This window comes from Labeo rohita, chromosome 18, assembly GCF_022985175.1.
Source record: "Labeo rohita strain BAU-BD-2019 chromosome 18, IGBB_LRoh.1.0, whole genome shotgun sequence".
Taxonomy (NCBI): Eukaryota; Metazoa; Chordata; class Actinopteri; order Cypriniformes; family Cyprinidae; genus Labeo; species Labeo rohita.
The window spans coordinates 11102797-11120841 of record NC_066886.1 but is presented as its reverse complement, the minus strand read 5'-3'; the positions used below and the strand labels follow the sequence as shown (position 1 = coordinate 11120841).

The 18045-nt window shown below is 37.3% G+C and overlaps 2 protein-coding genes across 2 annotated transcripts; both read left to right on the top strand.

The window, feature by feature from the left end:
* Positions 1–255: 255 nt before the first annotated feature.
* Positions 256–11655, top strand: bbs2 (Bardet-Biedl syndrome 2). Its single transcript, XM_051135895.1, has 18 exons — positions 256–362; positions 3212–3377; positions 3558–3785; positions 4110–4235; positions 4316–4378; positions 5518–5595; positions 5682–5786; positions 5919–6005; positions 6086–6221; positions 6305–6444; positions 6519–6657; positions 7835–8006; positions 8678–8807; positions 8897–9016; positions 9085–9222; positions 9299–9411; positions 10933–11081; positions 11233–11655. Exons 2-18 carry the CDS (start codon positions 3261–3263, stop codon positions 11337–11339), a joined length of 2148 nt encoding a protein of 715 aa, XP_050991852.1. The 5' UTR covers positions 256–362; positions 3212–3260; the 3' UTR covers positions 11340–11655.
* Positions 11656–11818: 163 nt separating this feature from the next.
* On the top strand, positions 11819–17556 carry b3gnt9 (UDP-GlcNAc:betaGal beta-1,3-N-acetylglucosaminyltransferase 9). The gene is made up of 3 exons (XM_051134898.1): positions 11819–12134; positions 14047–14137; positions 14271–17556. The coding sequence occupies exon 3, from the start codon at positions 14367–14369 to the stop codon at positions 15720–15722; it is 1356 nt and encodes a 451-aa protein (XP_050990855.1). The 5' UTR covers positions 11819–12134; positions 14047–14137; positions 14271–14366; the 3' UTR covers positions 15723–17556.
* The last annotated feature ends 489 nt before the right edge of the window (positions 17557–18045 follow it).

The following is an 18045-nucleotide window of genomic DNA, read 5'->3' as shown; positions in this document are numbered from 1 at the left end:
TTATTCAAAATATAAATATTTTATAACAATGTAAATTATTTATTATTAACTTTTAATAAACTTTTAATTATTAACTTAATACATCCTTGTTGAATAAAAGTATTAATTTCTTAAAAAAAAAAAAAAAAAGAAACTATAAAAATGTACTGACCCCAAACTTTTGAACGGTAGTGTATATATTTGACCAGTTAATGCTTAATGCCAAACTGTCAGCTTTTATTATGGTCGCTCTGTCAAGTTCTCAAATCAGGACCCCTTGCGCCTGCTCACTGCACATCCTGAAAACAATCCCTCTACAAGTTATGGGCATCAGTCTGTCCTGCTAGGTAACAGGCTGATATATCACCTTGCTAGCGGCTGCGGTAAGACAATTTTTCGTTTAAATAACTCGTACGGGTATTGCAGTGAAGGCAATATCAATATGCACGCATCTCCCAACGCAATATAAGTGGTTCTGTATGAATTCTGTGTAGCTAGCCTAGCCAGTGCATAGAGAATACACTGTAGCACGAATCTGGCTAACACATCGATAGCATGTAAGTTCTTCGTTTTAAATCCAAATGGCGTGGCATAGTTAATATATCAGTAGTAGAAAAAAACATAGTAAAAGTTCTTATAAAAAAAAAGGCGAGCAGACGTGTAAACTGAAAGGATTAGCAAGAATAGCATGCTAGCAAAAGTGGCTTCATAATGCCGTGACAAGCTGCCCACTGTTGCTAGGCAACGGAAGCCCCGTGGGGCGAGAAGCACGGTAAGCTGTTTATTCTATTACCCAGAGAAGGGGTAGTTAGATAGGCTACAGAAAGCACTACTAAAGCTTAAATACAGTCAGCTGGTTGGATATCTCATCCTGCGTTTTACAATTCATTTTTATGCATTCTAATTCTGTAAATGATTATTTATTTATTTTAGTGTTGATTTGACAGGGACCATACAGAGTAACATTACTGCAGATGCTCTAATATACAGTGCACTCCACTAATATTGGCACCTTTGGTAAATATGAGCAAATGCGGCTGTGAAAATAAATCTGCATTGTTTACATTTTGATCTTTCATTCAAAAAATTCATAAAATAATAACCTTTCACTGAAGTAAAACAATTGAAAGCGGGGGGGAAATCTCATTATTAAAATAAATGTCTCTCCAATGCATGTTGGCCTCAGTTATTGGCATCCCTAGAAATTCTTATGAATAAATGGCTCTCATTCATATTTATATTTTTTAGCAATCCAGGGTGACTAAGGGAATGAAATTGTCCAGCCATGACTTTCAGTTCCACAGGATTGTAAATATGAGGAACACAAAGTCCAAAATCATTCAGCACAAAGAGTAAAATCAAAAAACATAGTTCTGATGTGCAGAACAAGATCGTTGAGCTTCACAAAATAGAAAGTGGCTAAACCATTGAAAAAACTCATTTCCACCATCAGTGCAATTATGAAGACGTTCCATACAACTAAAGATGTTGTGAATCTGCCTTGAAGAGTAAGTGTGTCTCTTCGTCCTAGTGCATGGTGAGGAGGGGAGTTTAAGCGGTCAAAGACTCTCCAAGGATCACAGCTAGAGAATTGCAAAGATTAGTTGAGTCTTCAGATCAGAAAGCCTAAAAAAATTCAAACAACCCCTCACCACATGTTGTTTGGGAGGGTTTCAAGAAAAATCCTCCTTGCTCATCCAAAAACAAACTCCAGCATATTCACTTGTCGGACACGACTGAAACTTCAAATGGGACTGGCTTCTATGGTCAGATGAAACAAAAAAGAGCTTTTGGCAGCAAACCCACCAGATGGGTTTGGTGCAAACATTATAAAAAGTACCCCGTGACCACGGGCTGGATCTTTAATGTTGTGGGCCTATTTTTCTGCTGAAGGTCCTGGACATCTTGTTCAGAGACATGACATCATGGATTCTATCAAATATTAACAGATAAAAAATCTAAATCTAAATCTTATCATGGGCCTAGTTGGATCTTCCATCAGGACAATGATCCAAAACAAACAAAGTCAACAAAAATAGGTCACTGAGCACAAAATGAAGCTTCTGAAGGGCTCAAAATTGCGGCCGTTTTGGTCGCATATGCTCTCGGAATTTAATCTGCGCAAACTCAAAATATATTTGTGTGGATTAAGTTTAAAAATGCAGTGGTTGCCTCTAATTTAAATGACTACAGAGAGTTTGACCTGTAATAGAGAAAATAAACATCTTGTTCATGTACTCATATTTTCATTCTTTCTTGTCCCTTTCTTAAGGCAAAAAAAAAAAGGCTTTCAAAATCAGCCCATTTGTTTTTAAAGCATCTGCAATCAGAATCGGCCAGGAAGAATCAAGATCAGTAATTACTAAAAAGAAGTGAGTGGTAAAGAATTCAAGATCAGGTTTGACTGGTGAAGCTATTAATCATTAGAATGTTGCTGGCCGTTCCTCTCAATCGTTCCTCTTAATATTCATTGGTTGCTCCTAAATTTTATTTGGTACACCTAAGTTTTTGATTCTGTATGAAGAAATGGTCTCTAATCTTTTGTCAGGTGTTCTCCAACTTCATCAGACATTATAGGAGAAAACTCAGAAATGTTTTATCTTGGGAAAATGACATTGCAGTAATTGTGTGCCAATACTTTTGGCCAACGTGATGAGATTTACCCCCCACTTTGCATTGTTTTACTTCAGTGATAGGTTAGAATTTTGTGGGTTTTTTTAAATGAAAGATCAAAAGGATAAACAATACAGATTTATTTTCACAGCCACCTTTGCTCATATTTCCCAAGGGTGCAAATATTAATGGACGGCACTGTATGCTTCTTGCTAATAGCTGATTTGGAGCACTTGTCCCTGGTTAAGCTTTTAGTGTGGACCTACGAAATACAACAATCAGCAGCCGATCAAAATTTCAACAGTAATACATATGTGGAAAAAAAAAAAAATCAACAAATGACCAATTATGCAAACCCTAATAAAATAATTAATAATCACATGAATAATTCTGTTTAATATAGTTGTAATAGCTATATTGAATTCTGTTATAATTCTGTTTGTCTTTTGAATTCTATTTGCTTCTTGGTACCCTAAGTAGTAACTTAAATTGACAATTTACTCATAAAATAAATTTAGATTTTACAATAATGCCCCATCACTGACGTCTGATCTGTGTAGACAGCAGATTGTGATTTTCTAGTATATGCTGTGAATGTCTGTTTATGGTGTTTTCACAGGAATTTTTTGTTAGTAGCAGATCTGATTTTACTTTTGAGCTGTGCCACCATGTTAGTGCCCATCTTTACTCTTAAACTGAACCATAAAATTAACCCTCGGATGGTTGCCATTGGAAAATATGATGGGATACACCCATGCCTCACAGCAGCCACACAAGCTGGGAAGGTAAGTTAAAGTATTAAATATTATTTAAAAATATATTATATTGGATTACTTAATGTAGTAAAGCAAATTCAACAAAATCGTATTTTTGTCCTTTTTGTCCTTCCACAGTATCTTCAACATATTTATCTATTTGTGTTTTTCCATATATTACAATCCAGTCTAACTTCTAAACCCATGCAGGTTTTTATCCATAACCCTCACACTCGAGGTCAAAGGCCAGCAGCCCACCGGCTGAGTCAGAGTACCCAAGACTCCGATATCTCACTCCTCAATATCAACCAGGCAGTCAGCTGTCTGACGGCTGGTACTCTAGGACCCAACACCACAGGACACACGCTGCTTGTAGGCTCTCAGACCAACCTGTTGGCCTATGACGTGCATGACAACACTGACATCTTCTACAAAGAGGTCAGGCAAGGTTTATGTGGCATGACTCATTTACAATACATAGCTAAAAAATGTATTAATGGGATAGTTCACCCAAAAATGAAAATTCTTTTCTTTTCTTTAATTAATTACTGAACCTCATGTCATCCCAAATCTGTAAGACCTTCGTTCGTCTTCAGAACACAAATTAAAATATTTTAGTAATTAATGACAGAATTTTAATTTTTGGGTGAACTATCACTATAGTAAAATCCTTCATTTAGAGTTGATTTCTTAAGTCACTGATATCAGGAGATTAATAGATAAATTATTCATTCATTTAGTCACATGCTTATTGTATAACAGGTGAGCGATGGGGCCAATGCAATTGTTTTGGGAAAACTAGGAGATATTCAGTCCCCCCTCGCCATCATTGGAGGAAACTGCGCTCTGCAAGGCTTTGACTTTAATGGAAATGACCAGTTCTGGACAGTAAGATCATTTCAATTTCTGTTTTCAAAATATATTTGAGAAAAAATTATATTTATGAATATACCTTTATTTTTTTAAAGGTCACTGGAGATAATGTACGATCACTTGTGCTTTGTGACTTTACTGCAGATGGCAAAAATGAGGTGAGGCATTAAGCTTTTCATTTTCACTTCTTAATGACAAAATATACAGTTGAGGTCAAACATTTACATGCATTACATACAGAATCTGCCAAATGCTAATTATTATACAAAATGCATTATTTTTTTATTTAGTACTGACCTGAATAAGAGATTTCACATTTCACAGAGAAATTAGTAATTCAATTCATAAAAATGATCCTGTTCAAATGTTTACATACACTTGATTCTTAATAATGTGTTGTCACCCGAATGATGTTTAGTAATAGTTGTTCACGAGTCCCTTGTTTGTCCTGAACAGTTAAACTGCTTGCTGTTCTTCAGAAAAATCCTTCAGGTCCCACATATTCCTTGGTTTTTCAAAATTTTCAACAGTGACTGTATGACTTTCAGCCGGGGATGAAAACTTTTTGAATTTGAAGGTCAGGGTAAATTAAACTTTTTGTTTTTGTCTTCTGGGACACGTGAAAATTCTATCGCTTCTGAAGGGCAATACTGAATGAAAATATATAATTTTAGGCAAAATAAGTAAAATGTACACATATTGTTCAAAAGTTTACACCCCTGGCTCTTAATGGATCATGTTTCCTTCTGAAGCATCAGTGAGTGTTTGAACCTTCTGTAATAGTTGCATATGAGTCCCTCACTTGTCCTCAGTGTGTAAAGATGGATCTCAGAATCATACAGTCATTGTTGGAAAGGATTCAAATGCACAAAAATGCTGAAAAACCAAAGAATTTGTGGGACTTTAAGGATTTTTCTGAAGAACAGCAGAAAGAGAAGTTTAATTGTTCAGGACAAACAAGGGACTTATAAACAGCTATCACTAAACACACAAAAAAACACACACAGCTGTAGATCATTCAGGTAACAACAGTATTAAGAGTCAAGTGTATGTAAACTTTTGAACAGGGTTACTATTTTCTCTTGTGGACTATGTGTAAACATCTTATATGTGAAATATCTTATTCAGGTCAGTACTAAATAAAAAATAACATGTGTTTTGTATGATCCCTTTTATTTTGGTAAAGTAATTAACATTTGCAGATTCTGCAAGGTGTATGTAAACTTTTGACCTCAACTTTATGTGTTGTTATTACCAAAATGCTGTTATAAATTCACCACACGTCATATCTTTCCAGCTTCTTGTTGGCTCAGATGACTTTGACATCAGGGTGTTTAGAGAGGATGAACTGGTGACTGAGATGGCAGAAAATGAGGTATGAGATATTATTGGTTGATAATTGTGCAGTTTTTGGGGAATTTATTTCTTAGTTATACAGTTGTTGCTTTCTGTTCCTTTCAGACAGTCACGTCGCTTTGTCACATGCATGGCAGCAGGTTTGGTTATGCTCTGGCCAATGGTACAGTAGGAGTATATGACCGGACTGCCCGCTACTGGAGGATCAAGGTAGTGCATTGTGGTCCATTTGAAACTAAACCAGAATCTGCTATTTTCCTTAGACAAGCATGATTATGCATAAACATAAATGAGTAAAAAATCTATTTTATTGATATAATGTTCCTACTATTTTTCTCACAGTCTAAAAATCACGCTATGAGTATCCATGCCTTTGATCTTAATGCTGATGGTGTTGTTGAACTCATCACTGGGTGGTCCAACGGAAAGGTCAGTCTTTTAGCAATAACACTCATTTTCCTTAACAAGGTTTTTGCTGTACTGATCAAATGAGACTCTTCTCTGTCTAGATTGATGCTCGCAGTGATCGCACTGGTGAGGTGATCTTCAAGGATAACTTCTCATCCTCCGTGGCTGGGGTTGTTGAAGGAGACTACCGCATGGATGGACAGATCCAGCTTATATGCACCTCTGTGGAGGGAGAAGGTAAGATGACAGAACTTTATAATGCACGTAAATGCATGTTGCATTTAAGAATTAACTTATCAAATTTATGTGTCGTCCTACAGTACGTGGCTATCTGCCTGCCAGTAAGGAGATGAAGGGAAACCTAATGGATGCGAGTGTAGAACAAGACCTGATAAGAGAGCTGAGCCAACGTAAACAGAACCTGATGCTTGAATTACGAAACTACGAGGAAAACGCTAAGGTTATACAACCTATAGTTAAAATGTTATTGATAGACATTGATGTTCCAGAGGCAGTGATATTTGTTTGATATAGGCTCTTTCTGGTGTTTCGGAGGGGGAATCTAAGATGGGAGTAATTCCAGCCAACACACAGCTCCAGACAGCCTTGTCTGTACGAAGAGCCACAGAGAGCCAGAGAGCACACATAGAGCTCAACATCTCTACTCCGAATGGTACGATTAATCCACCTCAAAGGGATAGCAAACACAAAAATGAAAATTCTGTCATTAATTACTCACCCTCATGTTGTTCCAAAGCCATAAGACCTTCTTTCATCTTTGGAACACAAATGTCTGACTCTGCATAGACAGCAATACAACTGACGCATTTAAGGCCCAGAAAGGTAGTAAGGACTTCGATAAAATAGTCCATGTGACACCAGTGGTTCAACCGTAAGGTTATGAAGCTTCGAGAATACTTTTTGTGTGCAAAGGAAACATAAATAACGGCTTTACTCAACAATGTCTTCACTTCTGTGTCAGTGTTGAGGGTGAGTAATTAGTGACAGAATTTAACTAATTCTTTAACTCTGTTGCCACTCAAAAGTGATGATAAAGACATTTATAATTTATAATAGTTACAAAAGATTTCTATTTTAGATAAATGCTGTTCTTCTGATTCATCAAAGAAACCTGAAAAAAATCTACTCAGCGGTTTTCAACATAATAATAATAATAATAATAAAATAATAAATGTTTTTGAGCACCAAATCAGAATATTAGTATGATTTCTGAAAGATCATATGACTGGAGTAATAATGCTAAAAATTCAGCTTTGAAATCAAAGGAATTAATTACATTTTAAAATATATTCAAATAGAAAACAGTTATTTTAAATAGTAAAACTATTTTTTGTTTTAAGTTTTTGGATCAAATGAATGCTGAAAGAAAGAGGCTTCTTTAAAAAACATTAAAAATCTTACTGTTGAAACCTTTTGACTGGTAGAGTATATTGTGGCCACAATTTATCAAAATTAAAATAAGGTAATGAATTAGAACCATGTAGCCTATAACTATATTGAAGGAACAAATGAATAAAACATGGCCATGATTTAACTAAAACGAAGCTACAATTAACTGAAATTAAATTAAAACGAGGAAACAAATAGAAAAATATGGTCACGATTTAACAGAAATAAGAAATAACAGAATGAATTTGTATAGCATGGCCACAATGTAACTAAAACGAGGAAACAAATTAGTCCAGTGTGGCCATGAGGTAAAATAAGAGAATGAATACTTCATTCACTGTCACAGAATCTATTTTTTATCCTGCATGTCATGTGTGGTGCTCTGTAGACATTGTTTTAAATTACAATATTGTCATATTCTTTGTGCTACCCTCCCTCAGAAACCATCATTAGAGCCGTGCTGATATTTGCTGAAGGCATTTTTGAAGGCGAGAGTCACGTGGTTCATCCTAGCGCTCAGAATCTCTCCGGCTGTGTCCGTGTCCCCATCATTCCTCCAAAAGACATTCCAGTGGACCTTCACATTAAAGCCTTCGTGGGAGGGAAGACAAGGTACACACATGTAGAATATCATCAAACTTCATTATATGCATTAAATTTTGAGGATTTATTCAATGTCCAAACATGCCTAAAAATTGCTGGTTATTTTAAGTTTAAAGGGTATAGTTCACCTAAAAATGAAAATTCTGTCATTAAATTACTCACCCTCATGTGGTTCCAAACCAGTTAGACCTTCGGTCATCTTTGGAACACAAATTTAGATATTTTTGATGAAATCCGAGAGCTCTCTGCATAGACAGTCTTCCCAGACTTAAAAACCTAGTAAGGACATTGGTAAAAGTCCATGTAGTGGAATATGTCATTTGGAGGAGAAGAATTGTTGAATAAAGTCATTATTTTTGTTTTCATTGTGCACAAAAAGTATTCTCATAGATTGTAAAATTACGGGTGAACCACTGATGTCGCATGGACTATTTTATCGATATCCTTACAACGTTTCTGGGCCTGGGAACATTTCAGTTGCATTGCTGTCTATGCATGGTCAGAAAGCTCTTAGATTTCATCAAAAATATCTTAATTTGTGTTGCGAAGATAAACAAAAGTCTTACAGGTTTGGAATGACATCAGGGTGAGTTATTAATGACAGAATTTTCATTTTGGGTGAACTATCCCTTTAAGATGAAGCTGTCATGAAAGTAAATCACTTCTCCTTTTTACTCCAGTACACAGTTCCACGTATTTGAGATTACACGTCAGCTGCCTCGCTTCTCCATGTATGACCTTAACGTTGACCCCTCGACCGCACAACCCACAGGAAAAGTCACATTCAGCATCAATGACAGACCGCAGAGGGTAAAAGGACACACTGTGCATGAGATCACAAAAAACCCTGTATATCAATGAATTATGATGAAATATTAGTCATGCATCTATGTCTGCAGGTGGTCATGTGGCTAAACCAGAACTTTCTGCTACCTGAGGGCATTGACAGTCCAGACATCACCTTTACCGCACTACGTGGAGGAGGTCTCTTGAAAATCAACATGGAGCCTACTGGAGAGGTATTTTTTTTGTGTGTGTTTGTCACTATTTCTCTTTCAAAATCTCAAACTTAATTCTGCCTCATCAGATCACGCTGAGAACAAATGACATTGATCTGGCAGGAGATCTGGTCCAGTCACTTGCCTCTTTTCTGGCCATAGAAGACTTACAGGCTGAGGCTGACTTTCCTGTTTACTTTAAAGAGCTACGAGCCACTCTCACTGAGGTTGGAAACAGCAAAATAACCATACTGATTTTTGAGAACATTTTCAGCTGTAAATAACCTTTTATGTTCTTGTCAGGTGGATGAGTTTCACTCAGTGCATCAAAAACTCACAGCAGCAATGGCAGATCACTCTAACTACATAAGAAATATGCTAGTGCAGGCAGAAGATGCAAGACTCATGGGTGATTGGTAAGCATCCCTAGTTTGATTAATCAGTCCTAATCAGACCAGTTTTACTGTTATCTTATTTAAACTACTACTTCTTCTGAGACCAAATTTTAAAGGGTATCTCCTCCTAGACTTTTAAAGCTACAACAACCAAACTCGGCCCAGACCCTCAGACTGATCTGACTTGGGTTTCTATATCTTTACAGACTGAAACCACCAGACTATCAAAACCACCAAAAATCCCATAGACTTGCATTGACGGAATGTTCAAATGAGCCAACACTTTTCAAACTCCAACTGACAAAAATCAAATCTAAAAATCAGAATCCCTTGAGGCTCAATCAAACTTCCCTTTCTATCTATTCATGCTAGCAATATGCTATTCATGTAAAATCATGCTAGAATCATGCTAGTAACTTGCCAATCATGCTTATAAGATGCTAGTAACATGCTACTGACTAGTTAATAATGCCAACAACATACAAGTAATTGCTAATCATGGTAGTAACATGCTATTAACTTACCAATCATGTTAGCAACAAGCTAGTAATTTGCTATTCATGCTAGTAACAAGCTAGTAACTTGCTATTCATGCTAACAACATGCTAGTAACATGTTAATAATGCTATCAACATGTTACAAACATGTCAGCAACATGCTAGTAACTTGCAAATCACCTTAGTAACATGCTAACTTCCTAATCATGCTAGTAACATGATACTAACTTGCTAGTCATGTTAACATGCTTCCTAATCATGCTAGTAACATGTTAGTAACGTGTTAATCATGCTAACAACATGCTAGTAATCTGCTAATCATGCTAGTAACATGCTACTAACTAGCTAATCATGCTAACATGTTAATACTTTGCTAATTATACTAGTAACATGCTAGCCCTGGTGAAAAAAACAGCTTATGCTGGTAGGTATGTTTTGATGCTGGGATGCTGGTTAGGTATGTTTTGGTGCTGGTTTAAGCTGGTCCTTTGCTGGTCTATGCTGGTCCTTGACCAGCAACATGACCAGCATAAACCAGAAAAGGACCAGCATAAACCAGCAAAGCACCAGCTTAAACCAGCACCAAAACATACCTAACCAGCATCCCAGCATCAAAACATACCTACCAGCATATGCTGTCAACATATGTTGACAACATGCTAGTAACATGCTAATCATGCTAGAAACATGCGAGCAACTTGCTAATCATGCTAACAGCGACTAGTAATACCCTAGCAATTACCCTGAGTACCCTAGCAACTGCATAGCAACACCCTAACAACCACATAGCAACACCTTAGCAACCACCATGGGTACCCTAGCAACCACAAAACAACACTCCAGCAGCAGCCCCGGGTACCCTAGTAACCGCATAGCAACACCTTTATTTGCGGTTTGAAATGTACAAAATATCTTAATGGAACGTGATCTCTTCTTAATATTCTAATGATTTTTGGCATAAAAGAAAAATGTATCATTTTGATGCATACAATGTACTTTTGGCTATTGCTGGTCCATGGTTTACAAATGATATCCTGTTTTCTAGGAGAAACATGAAGAAACGCTACATTGAACTCTATGACCTCAACAGAGATTTGATTAATGAATATAAAATCAGATCTAATAATCACAACGCCCTCCTCGCCCGGCTAAAATCAGTTAACCAGGCCATCCAGAGAGCAGGGAGATTGAGAGGTGGGTGGATTTCTCTAAGACGACGGATGCATGGTAGTCAATGAGTATTCATAGTTTTCTCAGTACATCTGGAGGGCAAAACAAGGCTTTCCTCTGTTGTCTGACAGTTATTTGTGCCAGGTTTGTTTAATATATATTACATATTTTTCAGTGGGAAAACCCAAAACCCAAGTTATCACTGCCTGTCGGGATGCCATCAAGAACAACAACATCAATGCTCTTTTCAAGATCATGAGAGCAGGGACTGCCTTGTCCTGAGGAAGATCTGGTCCTAAATGACCTTCAAGCACAAAAATCTCAAATAGCAGACCACAGAGATCCCAAAACTGGCTTGGAAAGTGGCCATTAGCCTGGTGGGAAGTGGAAAAACCCTGCATGAGGGGATATATTTGGATTCCAGCCCTCACTGGCAGCAGTTTTGTGTTAGAACTGGGTCGGTTTGTCTGTACTGTAAAGTTTAGATGTCGATAGCCAAAGAGACTGTATTTTGTGTACCAAGACAATGTGTGTGTGTAAAATGTCTGGTATTTTCTGTATGCAAGCAAGATCTGAATTAAATTATTTTATAAAACTATAGCTGTTTTCTATCTCTGTGCTGTTTAACATTAAAGCTGGAGCTGGTTTGTTTTCCATTATGGACAACAGAAAGGGGCGGTTATACGACACGAGTCTACCAAACTCATAATTCTGGTGCGCGTACCCGTTTCTCTGTCCTCGCTCCCGTCTCAAGAGTCTCCAGTTGCTGCGCTGGCATCTGGCGAGGACGCATCCCGATCTCCGAGCTGTCACGTGATCAACCAAAGAGCTGTTCTTCGCGAATGTGTATTTAGAAAGAAGTCTTGCGCTTATGACGGCTCTGCAGTCTTCTGAACATGGATGATATTAAAAAAGTTTATGTATTTAGTAACGTAGCGCCTTTCAGCGAGCTGGAAAGGTTTTTCTGAAACATGCACACGCAACAGTGGTTTGCAGCAGCTTTAATAGTGGAAGCAGATGTTTGGATGTGGTTGCAGTGCTGTCTTGTCATTGCTGTCCTGGTACGCCTTCATCTGGGTAAGTCTTGTAAATGTTAAATGAAAGTGTAAATGACAGTTCTGAACAGGATTTAACGCGAAAATGTATTGCAAAAACAAAAGCTTTCGCACTTTCATAACTTATACGTTATGCCTGAAGGGTTTAAGGATAAGTTTGCATATTAAACTCCACTGAGTAGTTATTTTTAAAACGATTTTATCCAAAGTGTAATTATGTATGTTTAGAATTAATTTTAAAATACTAAAATATGTGTATGTGGAGCCGTTTGTTTTTAATGAATCTTTTAAGCGAACGAATTGTTCCATGCACTGATTCATTGAGTCGCTGTTTTTCTCAGAGTTGCAAATAATGACTAGTGTCCTTTGAACTAAACCATTATTTCATTATGACAAAAGTGACATAGCAAATACAGTAAATTGTGTGGAAATAATGCTTTAAACTTCGGGGGAGTTTTAGTATAGACACTCAACTCCTCTTTGTTCTTATTTAACGAATCAATTGACTGAATGATTCAATGGCTCAAAACACAAAAACAAACTCGCCTCCTACTTACGTAACTATGTTAATTTGAAGAATGAAACGAATCAAAATTTCCAAGAGCAGGCTTTATCCTCAGATTGCAGGACAAGTGACAGACAAACTTGAGGGGAAAATCTTTCAATAATAGTCTTACACAATACTTGGAATTACTCTCATCATTTAAGAGTGGATTTGAGGAATGACGGATTATTTCCCGCGGAAAAAACCAAACAAACAAACAATAGAAACCATCACTAAAATTCTAACGGTTTCCACTACAAATACCATTACATCAACACTTAACCATTAAAATGGTTTTCTTAGTGTTTTTAGTGGTTTTAACAAGCCAATTTTAGAGGGTTTGCACTTACGTCACGGTTTGGTCAGTTACCTGGATACGCAGCCATATTGGAGTTACTCGGATGTAAACAACCGCATGGATTGCACGGTTAATGTACTACTGAATATGTAGTTCTGCAAATTTATGCTGTCCAAACCATGGAAAAAACGTGTGGAAGCTGCTAAATCATATAGAGAAGGGGTTAGTAGGCAGGAAAGGGCACAATATTTTGACAAGCTGAAGTTTGTCAAACAGGACGTAAAGATACATACGAACAGTATTCCCTGGTGAAAAAAACAGTATATGCTTGTAGGTAGGTTTTGATGCTGGGATGCTGGTTAGGTAGGTTTAGGTAGGTCAACATGACCAGCTAAGGACCAGCTTAAACCAGCATCAAACCCTACCTAACCAGCATCGCAGCATCAAAACATACCTACCAGCATATGCTGGTTTTTTCAAGACATTAGCCTGATATTTTACCTACCTGACTAAAAATGATAAGAACAAACACAAATGTTGTCAAGATTCTAGCCCTGGAAATCCTGGTTCAGTTTGGCCAACCACAAACGCCTTTTGTTCCTCAGATGTTTTTTCACTCTTCTCCTTGATTTGTTATAACTTTTGGCAGTCTATAGTACAACAAATGTTTTTTTCCTGGTCCGACACATTAGTACAGCCAAAAGCATGAGAATATTGAGCATTTTCAGCAGCAATAATCAGCAAAATTTGTGAGTTCCATTCAGTTCAGTCACATTGTTTATGTTCAGTGCCGCCAATATGGTTGATTGATGTTGTGTCGTGAAAACACTATAGAAGGCGACCAATTACCAGTAGAAACGCACAGTGTCCATTACAGTTTGCATTATAAACAATACACGTCTTGGGACTTGGAAAGCAACTGTATTTAGGTATTTTTAGTGGATATCACTCATGAAAGAGACACCAGTTTAAGCTCTTTCAACAGTATCAACATTTGTTTTACTTTAAAGTGCCAGATAAAAAGTTTGCAAGATTGTCACAGATGTCAGATGTGGATCCTGTTATAAATTGTTTGCGTATCCTGTTTCATAGAAGTATGCAGTCCTGGCTGTTTATGGAGCATAACTTTGGTCAAGTAATATCCTGTGTCTCCTGTTATTTCATGGCATCCAGGATGACTGTGGTAAGTCATATTCAAACGCATCTCACACAATAGGAAATTGATTTTAACAATTTATGTCTTATATGTAGCATAAATGTATTTTTTAAGAGGAAAAACTAGTGCTGGTAATTTATTTTGTACTTTCACATTCCAGAATCTTCAATGGATGTGAGAAAATCCAAATGCTTCGGGAGGAATATGAAACTTCTACAGAATTTCAAGGGAAGATAACACTGAAACCTGTCACAACATGAGAAGGGTCTATATAAAGGGAGATATGCTTTGCTCCCTGATTCTGCTGGTGCTTCTCTTTCTGCTGTTATATGCACATCAAAGAATAACGCCCGTATGGGGGACTTTGCACATTGAACAGGGGTCCACCAGCTCGAGAACACTCCTCAGTGGAGCATCAATAGGACACCATACAAAGCCGGTCCCTTCAAAACCTCCAGACATACCTCTTTGCAAACCAGAGGTTCAGATCAAGCCTAAAGCACAAGGACAATCAAAGGTTAAATCTTCGAAAGCACGGAGCAAAGCAAAGTCTAAATTTCGCCAGCCCTCAACGACAGCAAGTTTGCTACCAACACGTGCTTCATTTGACTTTGACGATTACATTCGAAAGAAAGACCAACGGGACTTCAAGCTGCTAATCGATCAGCCAACAAAGTGTTCTGGACCCGAAGGAGCTCCCTATATGCTGATTGCCATAAAATCAGTAGCAATGGATTTCGACAAACGTCAGGTTGTCAGACGCACATGGGGACGAGAAAGCGCGTCCCAGAAAAACATAAACATCAAGAGAGTTTTTCTTCTCGGGGTGCCCCAAAATCAAACAGCGCTTCCGTTATGGGACAAACTTTTGGGATATGAGAGTCAAACTTATAGTGACATACTCCTGTGGGACTTTGAAGACACCTTCTTCAACTTGACACTAAAAGAAATCCACTTTCTACAGTGGATCAATATCAGCTGTCCCAAAGTGAAGTTTATTTTTAAGGGTGACGCAGATGTGTATGTGAACATCGACAATATCCTGGAGATGCTTGAGGGTCAGGAAATTGACAAGAATCTTTTTGTTGGAGACATCATTGTCCATGCGAAACCAATTCGCAGACGCAACAGCAAGTACTATGTCCCAGAGTTCATCTACGGCCAGGGGATCTACCCATCCTATGCGGGTGGAGGCGGATTTGTCATGTCAGGACATACCGCATTGAAGCTTCACCTCGCCTGCCAAGAGGTGGAACTCTTCCCCATTGATGATGTCTTTCTAGGCATGTGTCTGCTAAGGATCGGCCTTCAGCCGACTCGCCATGAGGGCTTCCGCACCTTTGGAATCGTGAGACCGTCCGCTGCACCACACCTACAGGTGTTCGACCCCTGCTTCTACAGGGAGCTGATGGTGGTGCACAGCTTGACAGTCCCACAGATTTGGCTCATGTGGAACCTTCTGCACGACCCTGAGCTTCAGTGTCACAGCAGTCAGGATCCCACGGGTTTTCCCTTTCAGTGGAGCAACAAGATTGGGAAAATGGCTAAGAACAAGGCAAAAGGAAAGCTTAGGAACAACGACTATGGGATGAAAGTGTTCGTGGAACATTAACTCCTAGAAAATTAATGTACTTTAAAAATAAAACCACGAATGTGAGAAAATTCCTTCTTTCATTTTGATTTGGTTAAATCATGGCCACAATTTAAAGAGACAGTTCCCCCAAAAATGAAAATGATATTTTTGATGATATCTGAGAGTTTTCTGACCTTGCATAGACAGCAGTGCAACTACCATGTTCATGGAACAGAAAGGTAGTAAGGACATTATTAAAATAGTCCATGTGACATCAGTGGTTCAACCTTAATTTTATAAAGCTACAAAAAAATTTTGTGCGCAAAGAAAACCAAAATAACGACTTTACTGAACAGTTTCTTGTGCCATGGTACTCTCGTGAATGCTTGTTGAAGATTGACAGAGAAGAGAGGAAACTGTTAAATAATGTCGTTATTTTTGTTTTCTTTGCACACAAAAAGTTCTCGTAGCTTCATAAAATTATGGTTGAACCACTGCTGTCATGTGGACTATTTTATCGACATCCTTCTTTTCTGGGCCATAAAATGCTTCAGTTGTGTTGCTGTCCATGCAGAATCAGAAAGCTCTCAGATCTTTTTAAAAAAATCTTAATTTATGTTCCGAAGACGAATAAGGATCTTACAGGTTTAGAACAACATGAGGGTGAGTAATTAATATCAGAATTTTAATTTTTGGGTGAACTGTCCCTCAAAATCTTGGAAGTGAATTCTTAAATTGTGGCCTTTTTTTATTCATCTTTTCCTTCATTTTTGTTACATCACAACCACAACTGAACAATTACAATGAAGGAACAAATTAGTACAACTTATTGTTAGTACAACTTAACTATTGTTAGTACAACTTAACAATTCATGGCCACAATATTTCATTTTTACATCATTTTTCCCCCTGCATATCATATGTGGACTTCCTTATATGATGCTCTTTTCCATACAAAAAATTTTTTTATATATATGTATCTAATGATCCTCAGTCACAAAAAAGTACAAAAAAAGTAGTTTGTGCTACTTGTACACTATAATCCGAATTCTCTGATACAATAGCTTTGTGTGAGATATTCAAGTCATTATTCACTGAAATTCTCTTTCAAGCCAGAACTTGGCATCAAAACTGGAGTAATCAGCATTGAAACATGCAATATCTGAATGTATCTGAACATTTCAGGCTTAAAAAACAGTATCAGTAAATGAGTAAATGAGTAAATGATGGCAAAATTGTAGGGATGCACGATACTGGATTTTTGCCGATATCCGATATTTTTTAACTCATTTTGTCCGATAGCCTATGGCGATACTGATATATTTGATTTGTTTGGAAACAACACTCTCCTGTGTGGAAATTATAAGCAAATTATTTTAATTTTATACTACATAGCCATTGAATGCTTGAATGTGATTGGCTGACCAACGTTCTAAGGTCAGTAATTATTTTCAGAGAAACGCGCGGCAAACGTAGTTCCAGGCAGCTCTTGACTGCATTACATGTCCATATCATTTCGCTACACGATTTCATTTATTTAAAAGGTCCTAACAGCCTAAAACAACAAAATAACCAAAGCCCACAATGACACTGGCCAAACAAATAAATACAGTAAACAATAGGATAAAAACGACAAATTATTTCCATGTTTTTGCCACAAAATTACATTTTATTATGTACGGAAAGTACATAATCTATCTCTCCTACTCTCTCTCCCTTACAGATGCACACACATACAGTTTGCACAAATTAACATACAAACTTATCTGATTGATGTCGAGGTGTGGTAACCGTAGTATAAGCAGAATATTTGATTTTAGTTCTTTGAATTCTCACCTTAAAATAATTTGTAACCTGGCTGCCTTAAAATTTTAAGTTCAGTCAACTCAAAAAAAGTTTATTCAACTTGAAATGTTCAATTATACTAAGTGACAACTTAGATATTTGAGTTTAATCAACTTAAAATTTTAAGGCAGCTGGGTTGCTTGCCCATCTGTTAAGTTTAGCAAACACAAATATCTAAGTTGTTACTTAGTACAACTTAACATTTCAAGTTGACAAAACTTATTTTAGTGGACTGAACTTAAAATTTTAAGGCAGCAGGGTAACAAATTATTTTAAGCTGACTCAACAAATTGTGTTTTATATTTTTTACGCTGCTGATGTGATCGCTAGCACACCATGAGCACGTGAGTTATTTCTCTTATCGCAAGACATATCGGCATAATTATCGGCCGATTCCATATCGGTTTGATAATATGGTGCATCCCTACAAAATTGTCATTTTGGGGCAAATTATCCATCTAAACGGTTTGAAAATGTAAACAAATACTGTAAAGAGAAATATAAAGCTTACAAAAGC

Excerpts from the sequence above, each read along its gene's own strand:
- b3gnt9 (XM_051134898.1), top strand. The coding sequence starts at position 14,367 with ATGAGAAGGGTCTATATAAAGGGAGATATGCTTTGCTCCCTGATTCTG.
- bbs2 (XM_051135895.1), top strand. The coding sequence starts at position 3,261 with ATGTTAGTGCCCATCTTTACTCTTAAACTGAACCATAAAATTAACCCT. Across the intron at positions 5,596-5,681 it reads CTGAGATGGCAGAAAATGAG|ACAGTCACGTCGCTTTGTCA; the intron begins GTATGAGATATT and ends TGTTCCTTTCAG. Across the intron at positions 6,445-6,518 it reads ACTACGAGGAAAACGCTAAG|GCTCTTTCTGGTGTTTCGGA; the intron begins GTTATACAACCT and ends TGTTTGATATAG.